Source organism: Pseudophryne corroboree, chromosome 8, assembly GCF_028390025.1.
Source record: "Pseudophryne corroboree isolate aPseCor3 chromosome 8, aPseCor3.hap2, whole genome shotgun sequence".
Classification (NCBI taxonomy): Eukaryota; Metazoa; Chordata; class Amphibia; order Anura; family Myobatrachidae; genus Pseudophryne; species Pseudophryne corroboree.
In genome coordinates this window covers 454,186,892-454,203,382 of record NC_086451.1, presented here as the reverse complement: position 1 = coordinate 454,203,382, position 16,491 = coordinate 454,186,892, and the positions used below count along the sequence as shown (strand labels likewise).

Here is a 16,491-nt window from a genome sequence, read left to right as displayed (position 1 = left end):
TGCAATCAGATAGTCGTCGCTTATGGGAGAGTATATTTTAGCTGTGCAAGTGTGCGATCGCTTGTGCAGTGGAGCTGTGCAAAAAGTTTTTGTGCCGTTTCTGAGTAGCTCTGAACTTACTCAGCCGCTACGATCACTTCAGCCTGTCAGGTCCCGGAATTGACGTCAGACACCCACCCTGCAAACGCTTGGACACGCCTGCGTTTTCCATGGCACTCCCAGAAAACGGTCAGTTGACACCCAGAAACGCCTTCTTCCTGTCAATCTCCTTGCGATCGCCTTCTTCGTAAGGTCCCACATTGCCCGGCGTTTCCCGGTGCCGGGCAGCGATGCGCCTGCGCATTGCGGTCGCGACGCATGCGCAGTTCAGACCCGATCGCACCGCTGTGAAAAACTGCACCGTGCAATCGGGTCGGAATGACCCCCTATGTCTGGTGGAGGTTATGTCTGGTGGAGGTTAGTTGTAGAACCTGAATTTATTTGAATGCAGGCAAAAAGACCTTGGTCTCTCTTCTTACTCTACAATCCACGTCACCTGCTGCAGGGGAATCCTTCTTACTAGAGGTCACCACCTGTTACTGACGCTTCCTACAACGTCATAAGAGGTTTATTTGGTTACTACGTAGGTACCTAGAACTGATTACTTCTGGATATATGTGTGGTCATGTTGCTGTAGCACTTTTTGGATGGTAATTGCTACTTACCTGTGGTGTATCAGTTCCGTTTTGGGAGTGAGCACGGACAGAATGGACTCAACTAAGGGCGGTGTGAGAAATGGATAAGCATTTGAACTTATCGGGTGGTCAGAGATTACAAAGGACATGCAGACATCAAGCAAGTAGTTGTGTACATAAGCAAACGCAGGGGGGGGGGGTGTTTCCAGTTGCCCGGAAGCTCCTCTCATCCGTCATCTTGGCCAGTGGCTCATATTATGACCACAAAAGCAATAGTATATAGGGGGTCATTCTGAGTTGTTCGCTCGTTGCCGATTTTCGAAACGGAGCGATTAATGCGAAAATGCGCATGGTACGCAGTGCGCATGCGCTAAGTATTTTAGCTCAAAACTTAGTAGATTTACTCACGGCAGAACGAAGAATTTCCATCGTTGAAGTGATCGTAGTGTGATTGACAGGAAGTGGGTGTTTCTGGGCGGATACTGACCGTTTTCTGGGAGTGTGCGGAAAAACGCAGGCGTGTCAGTATAAAACGCGGGAGTGGCTGGAGAAACGGGGGAGTGGCTGGCCGAACGCAGGGCGTGTTTGTGACGTCAAACCAGGAACGAAACGGCCTGAGCTGATCGCAATCTAGGAGTAGGTCTGGAGCTACTCAGAAACTGCTAAGAATTATTTATTCGCAATTCTGCTAATCTTTCATTCACAATTCTGCTAAGCTAAGATACACTCCCAGAGGGCGGCGGCCTAGTGTCTGCAATGCTGCTAAAATCTGCTAGCGAGCGAACAACTCGGAATGAGGGCCCATGTGCACTGCAGGTGGGGCAGATGTAACATGCAGAGAGAGTTAGATTTAGGTGGGTTATATTGTTTCTGTGCAGGGTAAATACTGGCTGCTTTATTTTTACACTGCAATTTAGATTTCAGTTTGAACACACCACACCCAAATCTAACTCTCTCTGCACATGTTACATCTGTCCCCCCTGCAGTGCACATGGTTTTGCCCAACTGCTAACAAATTTGTTGCTGCGATCAACTCTGAATTACCCCCTTTGCCATTTGCCATCCAGTGATGCTGCCATGGCTACAAGGTATCTTATGCCCCCCAATGCGGCACACTCCCTCTGTAATGTAGTACACACCTCCTGTAATGCGACCCCCTCTTGTAATGCAGCACCCCCCCTCCCCCCGTACTGCGACACACACACCCTGTAATGCGGCACACACCCCCTGTAATGCAGCAAACCCCCCTTTGTGATGCGGCACACACCCCTGTAATGTAGTACACACCTCCTGTGATGTGACCCCCTCTTGTAATGCAGCACCCACCCCACCCCGTACTGTGGCACACACACACACACACACACACACCCTTTGTGATGCATCACACATTTGGAATCACAAAAATGTACGTGAGTGTGTGTTGTTTTACTTATTTCATTTACTTACACTTTTATTTTACACCACTGTGGTGAAAGAATATATGCACAGGCTGTGCCAGAGCGCTACCACTAGGGGCAGTATGAGAGAGCAGCTCCAGAACTTAGTAGATCCAGTGACTCTTCTTTCTGCAGGCAAACACTGGTAATGACCTCGTCACTGATGTCATACAGCCCACCGCCATCCCTCTAGACAAGACAACTCTATTTTCAGCAAACAGTGGGGTCCTCAGAAAGAGGACTTAATGTTGGTTATTGTTTGTGACTGTTCTCAGACTTCCAATCCTTCCTTACCTGATGCTTCTTGGAAGTCTGAGATATTGGTGGAAAAATATGTGCATTGGATGCAAAAATGCCCTCCCTGGTGACTGTCGGGCACCTCCCTTTGGCTATTGTGGTGGCATTGGTGTTTATCTGCCCCTTCCCTAACCCGGAGAACAAGGAATCTGCCAATGGTCAGAGGGGTTTCCAAGCTCTTCTAAGACCATATTTATTGCCAACCATCCGAGAAACCACTGCTCTAAGCAGCATCTCCCCCCTGGGCTTCTCCCATCTTTAGATAGCAAAATAATACCTGCTACAACCTCCGTGAGTCACAATATTGAGGCTTGCATCAGCCCCAGGCTAAGTGCAGATTCAGTATCAGAGCATGACCTCAAATATTAGGCGACAACAACAGTTCTATGACACAATGTGCATGCAATGACAATGTACCTTGTTATTTGTGTTACTTATAACATTCATGAATAATATAAGTGTACAAATGTTCAGTACAATGGATCTCAAATAACCACAGCCAATGTCATTAAGAACTATCTACAGCGTAAAGAAGAACAAGGAGTCCTGGAAGTGATGATATGGCTCCCACAGAGCCCTGATAACTAGTAACATCATCATTTCTGCCTGACATTACATGAAGAGATAGACGGATTTTAGCAAGCATATGTCCACAGAAGATCAGTAGTTAGTTCTCCTGCCGAGTTCCTTCAAAAACTGTGTGCAAGTGTACCTATAATAATTATTCGGTACTGTAAATTAGACCCACCTGCCTAGATACTATTATAGGTCATATTTCCTAATTAATTCTGCACGTATAATATGTGCAAACTATAGTTGCTTACTCTCTCAGATGTTGCGGGAGACACAATTTTTTGAACAGTCTCCCCGCACCCTCAGAAGAATAGGCAGATCTCCCTCATCCCACCCACTTCCTACTGACGAGAGCAGGATGGGGAGATAGTACAGGGATCAAGGTGCAGTCTAATGATGTGGAGAGTCTGCCCTACCCCCAGAGTTGCAAGCAGCATCTCCTCCCCGGGCTTCTCCTGTCTTTAGATGGCAAAATAATACCTGCTACAACCTCCGTAAGTCACAATATACACCAGCCCCAGGTTCAGCGCAGATTCTGCATCAGTGCATGACCTCAAATATAAGCAATTAGGCGACAACAGCTCTATGACACAATGTGCATGCAATGACAATGTACCTTGTTATTTGTGTTATTTATAACATTAATAATATAAGTGTACAAATGTTCAGTACAATAGATCTCAACCACAGCCAATGTCATTAAGAACTATCTTCAGCATTAGGAAGAACAAGGAGTCCTGAAAGCATCTGATCACAACATAATCGCGTCTGCCTGGGATTACATGAAGAGATAGAAGGATTTGCGCAAGCCTACATCCACAGAAGATCTGTGGTTAGTTCTCCGGCCGAGTTCCTTCAAAAACTGTGTGCAAGTGTACCTATAATTGATGCTGTTTTGATGGCAAAGGGTGGTCACACCAAATATTGGTTTGATTTTGATTTCTCTTCTGTTCATTCACCTTGCATTTTGTTAATTGACAAAAATAAACTATTTTTTTCCACACCTGCCTAAAACTTTTGCACAGTACTGTATGTATATGTATATATATATATATATATATATATATATATATATATATATATATATATATATATAAGCTGCTCAAAAAAATAAAGGGAACACTTAAACAACACAATGTAACTCCAAGTCAATCACACTTCTGTGAAATCAAACTGTCCACTTAGGAAGCAGCACTGATTGACAATCAATTTCCAATGCTGTTGTGCAAATGGAATAGACAACAGGTGGGAATTATAGGCAATTAGCAAGACACCCCCAATACAGGAGTTGTTCTGCAGGTGGTGACCACAGACCACTTCTCAGCTCCTATGCTTTCTGGCTGATGTTTTGGTCACTTTTGAAAGCTGGCGGTGCTTTCACTCTAGTGGTAGCATGAGACGGAGTCTACAACCCACACAAGTGGCTCAGGTAGTGCAGCTCATGCAGGATGGCACATCAATGCGAGCTGTGGCAAGAAGGTTTGCTGTGTCTGTCAGCGTAGTGTCCAGAGCATAGAGACGCTACCAGGAGACAGGCCAGTACATCAGGAGACTTGGAGGAGGCCGTAGGAGGGCAACAATCCAGCAGCAGGACCGCTACCTCCGCCTTTGTGCAAGGAGGAGCACTGCCAGAGCCCTGCAAAATGACCTCCAGCAAGCCACAAATGTGCATGTGTCTACTCAAACGATCAGAAGCAGACTCCATGAGGGTGGTATGAGGGCCCGACTTCCACAGGTGGGGGCTGTGCTTACAGCCCAACACCGTGCAGGACATTTGGCATTTGCCAGAGAACACCAAGATTGGCAAATTCGCCACTGGCGCCCTGTGCTCTTCACAGATGAAAGCAGGTTGTCACTGAGCACATGTGACAGAGTCTGGAGACGCCAAGGAGAACGTTCTGCTGCCTGCAACATCCTCCAGCATGACCGGTTTGGCAGTGGATCAGTAATGGTGTGGGGTGGCATTTCTTTGGGTGGCCGCACAGTCATCCATGTGCTCGCCAGAGGTAGCCTGACTGCCATTGGGTACCGAAATTAGATCCTCAGACCCTTTGTGAGACCATATGCTGGTGCGGTTGGCCCTGGGTTCCTCCTAATACAAGACAATGCTAGACCTCATGTGGCTGGAGTGTGTCAGCAGTTCCTGCAAGACAAAGGCATTGATGCTATGGACTGGCCTGCCCGTTCCCCAGACCTGAATCCAATTGAGCACATCTGGGACATCATGTCTCGCTCCATCCACCAACGCCACGTTGCACCACAGACTGTCCAGGAGTTGGCGGATGCTTTAGTCCAGGTCTGGGAGGAGATCCCTCAGGAGACCATCCGCCACCTCATCAGGAGCATACCCAGGAATTGTAGAGAGGTCATACAGGCACGTGGAGGCCACACACACTACTGAGCCTCATTTTGACTTGTTTTAAGGACATTACATCATAGTTGGATCAGCCTGTAGTGTGTTTTTCCACTTTAATTTTGAGTGTGACTCCAAATCCAGACCTCCATGGGTTAATAAATTTGATTTCCATTGATAATTTTTGTGTGATTTTGTTGTCAGCACATTCAACTATGTAAAGAACGAAGTATTTAATAAGAATATTTCATTCATTCAGATCTAGGATGTGTTATTTAAGTGTTCCCTTTATTTTTTTGAGCAGTATATATATATATATATATATATATATATAAATAAAACCAATTTTGTCTGGGTTTTCACTGAAACATTCCTTGTGATCCTCCAAGTAACATAGGCTATGAATCATCTCACTATCTTGTTTATTGGCTAATTAGCTAACAATATAATCAATGCATTTAATCGCCTCTGTTGTCATGCCACAGAGCAGGTAATGTAGAGGACAGAGCCACATATGGGCACATTTTATTAGAGGCTGAGGGGCACGTCTAGCGCCACCTATTGGGCATGTCAAGCAGCACCTATTGGCACTCAATCCTGGCTGAGAGTCTGTGACACTGTAGGCAAGCACCGGGAGGCCAGGAAGCCATCGGGCAAAAGCTGTTTATAGCGGCTCTCAGTGGTGCAAGTAGACAAAATTTCTTAGCGTTACTGCGTGTGCTCATCAAAGGTGTGTGCGCAAAAAAGGATGTGGCTACATGACACAAGGGGCGTGGTCACTGAAAATGGGGGCGTGTCAGAAGCATTCCTTTCCATTTCATATGTACATTACCTATATGGTGGTTTCTCACAACGGGGAACCTCTGAAGAAACATATCCTCCCAGCGTCTTCAGTCGGTATTCACTATTCATATAGGAAACTACATGGTTCGGAAGATGTCTGTTTGTGTAGGAATATAACTAAGGTCATCATCATACAACAGAGGTTCAACCAGACTCGTGTCACCTCCTTCCCTCTGTGCCTCTCATCCACACCATCATCTCCTGCCTGCGTCTCACTGCCATGCCATCATCCGTAGCCAGAATAAGGGGGCAGTGGCGTAACTACTGCCCCCGCAGTCCTCGCGGTGGCTTGGGGGCGAGGGGCTGCGGGGGCGCCACTGATTTAGAACAGATTGACATGCAGACGAGCGTCCGCATGTCAATCTGCGATCTCCTCTCCCTCCTTGCTGCGGTGCCTGCTCCCCCGGCTCTCCCCCCCCCCATGTGTTGGAGGGACACGAGCGCATCGCGCGTCTCTCCTGTGTCCCTCCTGGCTCTCCCCCGGCCGGTCTAAGGAAGCAAGTGCCGTTCGTGAGCTCTGATTGGCTCATGAACGGCACTTCCTTTATTAGACAGCTGGGGGAGAGCCAGGAGGGACACAGGAGAGACGCGCGATGCGCTCGTGTCCCTCCAACACATAGGGGGGGGGCCGGAGGAGCAGGCACTGGGGCATATACCCGGCACTGGGGACATATACCTGGCACTGGGGGGGCATATACCTGGCACTGAGGGCATGTACCTGGCACTGGGGGCATATACCTGGCACTGGGGGCATATACCTGGCACTGGGGGGGCATATACCCGGCACTGGGGGCATGTACCTGGCACTGGGGGCATATACCCGGCACTGGGGGGCATATACCTGGCACTGGGGGGGCATATACCCGGCACTGGAGGCATATACCTGGCACTGGGGGGGAAGCAGGCACTAGGGGGGAATATCTGGCACTGGGGGGCATGTACCTGGCACTGGGGGCATATACCCGGCACTGGGGGGGCATATACCCGGCACTGGGGGCATATACCTGGCACTGGGGGGGGCATATACCCGGCACTGGGGGCATATACCTGGCACTGGGGGGGAAGCAGGCACTGGGGGGGGGAATATCTGGCACTGGGGGCATATACCTGGCACTGGGGGCATATAACTGGCACTAGGGGGGCATGTACCTGGCACTGGGGGCATATACCTGGCACTGGGGGCATATACCTGGCACTGGGGGGGAATATCTGGCACTGGGAGAATATCTGGCACTGGGGGGGCATATACCTGGCACTGGGGGCATATACCTGGCACTGGGGGGGCATATACCTGGCACTGGGGGGGCATATACCCAGCACTGGGGGCATATACCCGTGACTGGGGGGGCATGTACCTGGCACTGGGGGGGGGAAGCAGGCACTGGGAGGGAATATCTGGCACTGGGGGCATATGCCTGGCACTGTGGGGGAATATCTGGCACTGGGGGCATATACCTGGCACTGGGGGGGGGGAAATATCTGGCACTGGGGGGTCATATACCTGGCACTGGGGGCATATACCTGGCACTGGAGGGGGGGGGGGATATCTGGCACTGGGGGCATATACCTGGCACTGGGGGGGAATATCTGGCACTGGGGGGGAAGCAGGCACTGTGGGGGAATATCTGGCACTGGGGGGGGGGGGGGGGCAAATACCTGGCACTGTGGGGGAATATCTGGCACTGGGTGCATATACCTGGCACTGTGGGGGAATATCTGGCACTGGGTGCATATACCTGGCACTGTGGGGGAATATCTGGCACTGGGAGCATATGTGGCACTGGGAGCACGGCCCTAGCAACAAGCACTACCCCCTAGCAACGAGCAGGACACCCAGTGCATGAAACCCCTGGCAACGAGCATGACACCCTGAGCATGAAAACCCCTGGCACCGTGCATGGAACCAAGAGCATGAAACCCCTGGCAACGAGGAGGTAATTTAAAAGTAATTGGAAGCCTTACTGTAGAACTTAATGTGTAATGGGCATTACGGTGTGTGGCATAATGTATCACGGACATTGCGGTGTGTGGCATAATGTATCAGGCATTACGGTGTGTTGTATACTATATCACGGGCATTGTGGTATGTGGTATAATGTCTCAGGATCATTGTGGTGTGTGTCATACTGTGTCACAGACATTGTGTGTGCTATAATGTATCAGGGGCATTGCAGTGTGTAGCATAATGTATAACTGGTTTTGCGATTCCTGTCATAATGTGTCACAGGCATTACGGTGTGTGGCATAATGTGTCGGGGGCATTACGGTGTGTGGCATAATGTGTCGGGGGCATTACGGTGTGTGGCATAATGTGTAGGGGGCATTACGGTGTGTGCATATTGTGTCATGTGCATTATTGTCAGTGATCGCAAAAACGCGCCATGGCGCGTATTTTACCCAGAAACAGCCGCCCGGGACTCACATTTAGAAGATGAGCGGGTCCCACAGGACGCGCTCATCTGAATATGTGTTTGCATGTGTTAAGCCTGTCAGCGGAATGCAGGAGATGACTGGCTGTTTCCTCGGCCAATCACCTCCTGTAGTCTCCATCCAATCACAGCCTGCAGCATCTCCCGCTTTGAATCCTGCTCCCCGCCAGCACATGAATCTGTGCTGCAGGGCTGACAGACTGGCCCCGCTCATCCGGCTCCACTGCCGCTCTGCCGCCAGCACCCTCCTCTGCGACTGGGAGTACAGCTCCGGATCTGCCCGCCGCCACCCCCCTACCCGGGACCCGCTCAACGCCCCACCGAGACCCGACAACTACCTTCCAGCAGGAGCCGTCCGGGCTGCGCAGCTCCCGCTGTAGGTAAGCAGTAGACAGTGCTGCATCGCCCCGCTTCAACTGGAGTAGCTGGTGCAGATGCGGGATGTCCGGGGGCTGCAAGCTCCGTGTGTGCAATGTGAGGCCGCTCAGAGTGTCAGGGCCTCACTGACACCATTTTTCTGACAGCACAGTGCAGTGAGTGCACTGGCACAAGTAGCCAGCCGGCGCCGCAGCATGAAGGAGCTATCTGTGAAATCGCAAGCAGAGGCTGGCAAGAAGGAGCTCCTCCGATCGCTTCCCCTGACGGGCTGGCCACTGCTAAATATACCAGTATATCAGTACAACTGTGCAGTGACACTGACTTTCCCATTGCACCTGGGGCTCCACTACTTTGACACAGTTGGAACTGATTATCGGTATATTTAGCAGTGGCCAGCCCGTCAGGGGAAGCGATTGGACGAGCTCCTTCTTGCCAGAGAACAGCCTCTGCTTGCGATTTCACATAGAGCTCCTCCAGGCTGCGGCTACTACAGGCGCAGGCTGGCTACTTGTGCCAGTGCACTCACTGCACTGTGCTGTCAGAAAAAATGGTGAGTGTCAGTGAGTTGCTGCTGGGGGCGGAACCACTTGTGTCAAACGGCCCCTTCGTGCAACTGGAGGTGATAAGTGAGTGGTTACTGCAATGTGCCTCAGTGCTCTACCAGGCGCATTGTGTATAATAACGTGTTCTACCTGGCGCAATGTGTATAATAACGTGTTCTACCTGGCGCAATGTGTATAATAACGTGTTCTACCTGGCGCAATGTGTATGATAACGTGCTCTACCTGGCGCAATGTGTATGATAACGTGTTCTACCTGGCGCAATGTGTATGATAACGTGTTCTACCTGGCGCAATGTGTATGATAACGTGTTCTACCTGGCGCAATGTGTATGATAACGTGCTCTACCTGGTGCAATGTGTATAATAACGTGCTCTACCAGGCGCAATGTGTATGATAACGTGTTCTACCTAGTGCAATGTGTATTATAACGTGCTCTACCAGGCGCATTGTGTATAATAACGTGTTCTACCTAGTGCAATGTGTATTATAACGTGCTCTACCAGGCGCATTGTGTATAATAACGTGTTCTACCTAGTGCAATGTGTATTATAACGTGCTCTACCAGGCGCATTGTGTATAATAACGTGTTCTACCTGGCGCAATGTGTATGATAACGTGCTCTACCTGGCGCAATGTGTATGATAACGTGTTCTACCTGGCGCAATGTGTATGATAACGTGTTCTACCTGGCGCAATGTGTATAATAACGTGTTCTACCTGGCGCAATGTGTATGATAACGTGTTCTACCTGGCGCAATGTGTATGATAACGTGTTCTACCTGGCGCAATGTGTATAATAACGTGTTCTACCTGGCGCAATGTGTATGATAACGTGCTCTACCTAGTGCAATGTGTATTATAACGTGCTCTACCTGGCGCATTGTGTATAATAACGTGTTCTACCTGGCGCAATGTGTATGATAATGTGCTCTACCAGGCGCATTGTGTATAATAACGTGTTCTACCTGGCGCAATGTGGCTGATAACGTGCTCTACCTGGCGCAATGTGTATAATAACGTGCTCTACCAGGCGCATTGTGTATAATAACGTGCTCTACCTGGCGCAATGTGTATAATAACTTGTTCTACCTGACGCAATGTGTATGATAACTTGCTCTACCTAGCGGCAATGTGTATGATAACTTGCTCTACCTAGCGGCAATGTGTATGATAACATGCTCTACCTGATGCAATGTGTATGATAACTTGCTCTACCTAGCGGCAATGTGTATGATAACATGCTCTACCTGGCGCAATGTGTATGATAACGTGCTCTACCTGGCGCAGTGTGTATAACGTGTTCTACCTGGCGCACTGTGTATGATAACGTGCTCTACCTAGCGGCAATGTGTATGATAACGTGCTCTACCTGGTGCAAAGTGTATGACGTGCTGTACCTGGTGCAAAGTGTATGACGTGCTGTACCTGGAGCAAAGTGTATGACGTGATCTACCTGGATCAGTGTGCATAGGAGGTTCTACCTGGTGCAATGTGTATAAGCGCCACTACTGTGTGGTGTAATGTGAATTGACACTATTATGTGGCCACGCCCCTTCCCTATGAAGCCACACCCCTAAAATTTTGTGGCGCGCCTACGGCGCGCACTACCTGTTCTTTGTGGTCTAACACCAATTCACTTTCTGCCTAAGGGCACCAAAATGTCTAGTTACAGCTCTGGTGCAGGGTGTCCTGCATGCTACAGAGCCCAGCAGCATTGTCACCCCATCCCCCCCATCTTGCAACACTTTTGTAGTGTCCAAACAAGATTAAAATTAATAAGAACCTTCATTCCGATGGGACCCAGAAAAAGACCGGTAGGACCCCAATTTTTAAAAGTGAAGGGTCCCTGGGACCCACTTTTTTTTTGGCTCAGCGCGATCACTGATTGTGTGTGGAATAATGTCTAAGGGCCATTGCAGTATGTGGAATAATGTATACTGGGCATTACTATAAGGAGGAAAAATGACAAATAATGTAAGGGGCATGAATCAGGATTATTTTTCTTTCCTGTGGTGGCTAACGTCTGGGCGTGCAGGTTGCAAAACTGGGGTATAAGGTAGTCTTTTCCTGCAATGCCACGCCATCCACGCAAAGCCACGCCCATTTCGACAAAGCCACACACCCTTTTTGCCAGCGCGCGCCGCAGGCAATTACGGGGTGTATGGGGGGGGGGAGAAAAATTTCTAGTTACGCCACTGTAAGGGGGGGAGGGAGTAGCGGCACAGGGCATACTGGACCCCGGGGCCGGCTGCATCTGGTGGGGCCCTCGGCCAGAGCAGGCTAACATCACTAGCTCTCCCTCTTGTGCAGTAGCACAACTAGGCAGCCAGAATGTGACCAGGACACTATGCAGTACAGGCAGAGACAAGAGGGAGGAGAGAGCTGTAAGTGACCCAGGGATCCCAGCTTCTCCTCCTCCCCGCCTTGGTGTCTGGGTCCTTCTGTGTAACCTGCTATCTAATGAGAGCATTCGGGTCTAGAGAGAGACGCATACAGAAAGTCCTCCTGAGTCCTGTCCCAGTGTGTAAGTAGTACAGAGGCTGCTGCTATTGCATTCTTGCAAGATACATTTTAGATTTAATTTTTCTATGGGTATTTTAAGGTTGTTTAAGTTGTCTTTGTTTCACTACAGGAAAACTTTATAAAATAGTTGTAAACAGTACTCAGGCATTATTAAACTATTATTGTAAATCTAATATACACCATTGGTTTAAATGTAATATACACTATCTATACCTCCCAACATGACCCATTCCAGAAGGGACAAAATGCTCTCTACCTGGACTTACCTCTTAATTTATGATTGCAATCACCCGTTCTGAAATACCCTTCTTATCAATTAAATAGTTCAGCACAGGTGATGCCAATCAAATATACACCCCCACTTCCCAGAGGCCCCCCTGTCTTAAGAGCCCTGTGCCCCCCAAGGCTTTTTCCGGCCCTGCCATCAGCTCCTGGCTGCATCTCTCACCGGGGGACACCAAGCTCCCCCCCCCCCCTTAATCCACCTATGCATGCGTCCATTGTTACTGTATTACTACCACCACACACCTGATAAAGACGAAACATGTGCAAGTGAGACAAACTGAAGTGTACGTCTATAGCACTGCCGGTCCTCGGGCACTGTGCGAGTGGGCTCCTATATGTCAGACATGTCCTCGTGGTATTTAAGAGTTTTCATATTACGTCATCTTCACACTTTTATTACAATATCTGTTTTTATTTTTCAGCCGTATTTCATTGCTAAAATAAATATTACTCAGATAAATAACTAGAATATAATAAGACAGATGAGTGAACTAAAAGAATGGGAAAGAAAAAATAGATCACTGAATAAAATGAATAATCACTCGGCAATGATGTGTAGGCACTGATATATATAATACATATATATATATATATAGATATATATATTCTAAAGTATACAGTACGTTATTTGAAGTGGAGCAAATCAAGGATACTTATAATGTGTTATTTATGTCTCAGAACTTTTATAGATCACCTTTATTATTTCCCTGTGGCAAATCTTCTCTTTATTACCAGCCTCTCCATGTCATCATTGCACCTGATTATCACATCCCATCTGTCGGGACTAAATAATAAATACTGCACTTGCACCTGCCCTAATTAGGAAGACATTTAAATACTGCTAATTGATATTACATATGATTTCCTGGCATGTGCCCTTAAATCATTTCTAGAACATATTATTTTGTGAGATTGGAAACGTTTACCTAGTGTACCTGGAAGGAAATCTGTGTAGAATTTACCCACATGGAAGAAAGAAAAAATCTTTCCTGTCACTCTAGTTTTCCCTAAAATATATAAATGGTGCAGTGTGCATGTGACATACAGACACTGTCAGACAGGGCTATTTTTCAGCCGGAACACTCCGGAACACCTCTCCTGAAGGTCTTGATGAAAATGATGTCACCAGGAACGGCGTTCCAGAACATCCCGGCTCCTATATGTGGACGGGTGCAGATGGGTGCAGGTGGGCACGGGTGTTGAGACCCCTGGCAGCGAGTAGGGAAACCCCTTTGCAACAAGCATGAGACCCCTTTGCAACAAGCTAGAAACCCCTTCACAACGAGCAGGAAAACCCATTGGCACTGAGCAGGAAAACCCTTGGCAGCAAACATGAGACCCCTTGCAGCGATCAGGAAAACCCCTTGGCAATGAGCATGAGACACCTGGCAGTGAGCAGGAAAACCCCTTGGCAACAAGCATGAAACCCTTGGCAATGAGCATGGACAAGGCCATAAACTAGAGGACATCACCCGGCAACCTGTTTCATAAACGGAATAAATTCCGTCAGACACTCACTCTGTGATAGCACAATGGAAGGTAACAACATAAAGCTTACCAGGCCTGGGGGTATATTTACTAAAGTGCAGGTTTATAGAAGTGGAGATGTTGCCCATAGCAACCAATCAGAGTCTAGCTATTATCTTCTAGAAGGTGCTAGATCACAAGTTCTCAAACTCTGGGGTCTATTTACTAAGCCTTGGATGGAGATAAAGTAGCTGGAGATAATGTACCAGCCAATCGGCTCCTGTCATTTTTCATACACAGCCTGTAACATGGCAGTTAGGAGCTGATTGGCTGGTACTTTATCTCCATCCAAGGCTTAGTAAATAGACCCCTTAGTCCTCAGGACCCCAAACAGTTCATGTTTTCCAGGACTCCTTACAGAATCACAAGTGTTAGGGCTCCTAAAGTTCGTCTTTGAGAACCACTGTGCTAGATAATTGATAAGTAGAATCTGGTTGCTACGGGAAACAGTTTCACTTCTATAACCCTGCACTTTAGTAAGTATACCCCCTGGAGAGCCACGTGAACCCCCTCAACACATTGGGACTCTCCTTGAACAGTTATATGAGAATTCTCTTGTTTGTGAACTATACCATTGCGGGATTGATATATACCCTGCTTGTGTGTGTATTATATGCTTTCTATGTACGTTTTAACAATCTGTGCTATGAGGCTGAAATTGTGACCCCTGAAAGTTTCCTCTCTATGATAACTTCTACTTCTTGAATACACCCCTGAAGTTCTTAACTCTTCCCTGATTTAACCCTTGCAATGTTCTACCACTTTGTCAGTGCATCTTCCATTGTACACTCTACAATGTAGTAGTACTGCTTTCTTACATGGTCCCATTGTTCTTTTACTATAATTTATATTATGAGGTCTAAACTCATGTTCTTCAGATCGTTTATTGAGTGCACCGGAAGGTAACCAAATAAATCCATGGCTGCTTTGCAGTTCTGCTCAATCTCCTTTACCTTCTGGAAGTCCATTACAGTTCTCCACTTTTGGGCTACTTTTGCGGACTGCTTGGAAAATGACATAAACCTACCTTTTGGTTTAGCTTTATCGTGAGTGATATTGTAAATCCATCCCTCGAGTTTGTCATTTAATTTAAGGTCAGCAAAATCGTACATTTGTTTGACATTGAAAATAGGCTCTCTCACCAGATCCTCATATCGGATAAGCATATATCGCCTGGGCAATAAATGTCCTACTGCTTTTGCCACTTGGTTTATGGAAACCTGAGCATTGCAGATTTTCATCATGACCTGATCAGTTGTGACCTTATTGTCTTTATTGATTCCCTTAAGCACTATTAGGTTCTCCACACTCAGGCTAAAGTATTTTCTTGAGGAAGCTACAGCCCGAGGGTCTCTCACAAGGTGAAGGATCCGAAGATCAAGTGCAGGGTCTTGGAAAAGCGGGAGGAGAACAGAAAGATCTAGGACTCTTACTGTTTTCATCACCACATGACTGTACATCCTACATGCCTTTTCCATTTTATCCAAGGTGGCATTTCTACAGCGGTGGAAACATGTCTGACGATCGAATCCTTCAGATGGGATATAAGCTGAGCAAGCTGGAGGAAAGCATAGAGCGCGGCTCTCTGTGAAGAATCCCATGTCTGATATGTGTTGACCGCCATTAGGAAGGTATTGTTGGAGAGGTGAAACATCGCAGGTAAAGAGAGAGCGGAAGAGGTCTCTAACTGGGTAGTGAAGTAGTGCGGCACTCTCTTTCTTGAACCTCATCCATACTGAATATCCAGGTTCAAAGAGGTAAAATACGTTATGGTGGTGATTGAAGATCTGTCCAACAAAGGAAGACCCAGAACGCCATGAGGATAGGATGAGGATGTGGACAGGGTTATTCTGTGTCTGACTGGAAGAAGAGGTAATGGAAAGATGGCTGATGTTGGGGAACAGGTAGAGAAAGAAAATGATGAACACAAGGAGAAAGAAGAAGTAAATGGAACGTGCTGACATGATGTTGATAAACCTAAGAATAAAAGAAAGAGAACACAAGTATGAAAAATTTGTGCAAAAGAGGGTGAAAAAAACATTCCAGAATAGGGAATCAAAACAAAATACATAATAATAATAATAATAATAATAATAATAGGGTTTGCATCGGGCAATTTTTCTGATTCTGTGTTTTGGTTTTGGATCTGGATTTCCTTTGTGTTTTGGATCTGTAATTCTTTTGCATAATCCGCCCTTGCGGGTTTTGGTTTTGGATCTGGGCAGGGCTGTTTCTAGCCAATGTGGCTCCCAGTGCGAGATTTAAAAATGCGCCCCCCCACCATCCTTCCGTGACATAAAAAAATGTCCCCGCCCCCCCCACACACACCTAGATTTAAAAAAAAACTTTTGTGCGCACCCGACCAAGGGGGTATGGCCTCATCTAAATGGGTGTGGCCTCGTCTGAAAAGACTACCTCACAATCCAGTTTTTGACCCGGATCCAACAGATCACGACCACCACAGGAAAAAAAAATTCTACCATATTAAGCCCCACACAGTAATGCCCCCTGTACCATATTATGCCACACACTGCAATGCCCTTGATACATTAAATCCCCACACTACGGCAGGCAAGAGTCCCCATTTCACACATTACGGCAGGTGTCCC

The 16,491-nt window shown here is 47.5% G+C and overlaps 1 protein-coding gene across 1 annotated transcript; it reads right to left on the bottom strand.

Moving 5' to 3' along the window:
* Positions 1 to 14,727: 14,727 nt before the first annotated feature.
* Positions 14,728 to 15,846, bottom strand: LOC134947962 (carbohydrate sulfotransferase 4-like). The gene has a single exon (XM_063935753.1). It carries the CDS (start codon positions 15,844 to 15,846, stop codon positions 14,728 to 14,730), a length of 1,119 nt encoding a protein of 372 aa, XP_063791823.1.
* Positions 15,847 to 16,491: the final 645 nt, after the last annotated feature.

Coding starts and splice junctions, on each gene's coding strand:
- LOC134947962 (XM_063935753.1), bottom strand. CDS start 15,846: ATGTCAGCACGTTCCATTTACTTCTTCTTTCTCCTTGTGTTCATCATT.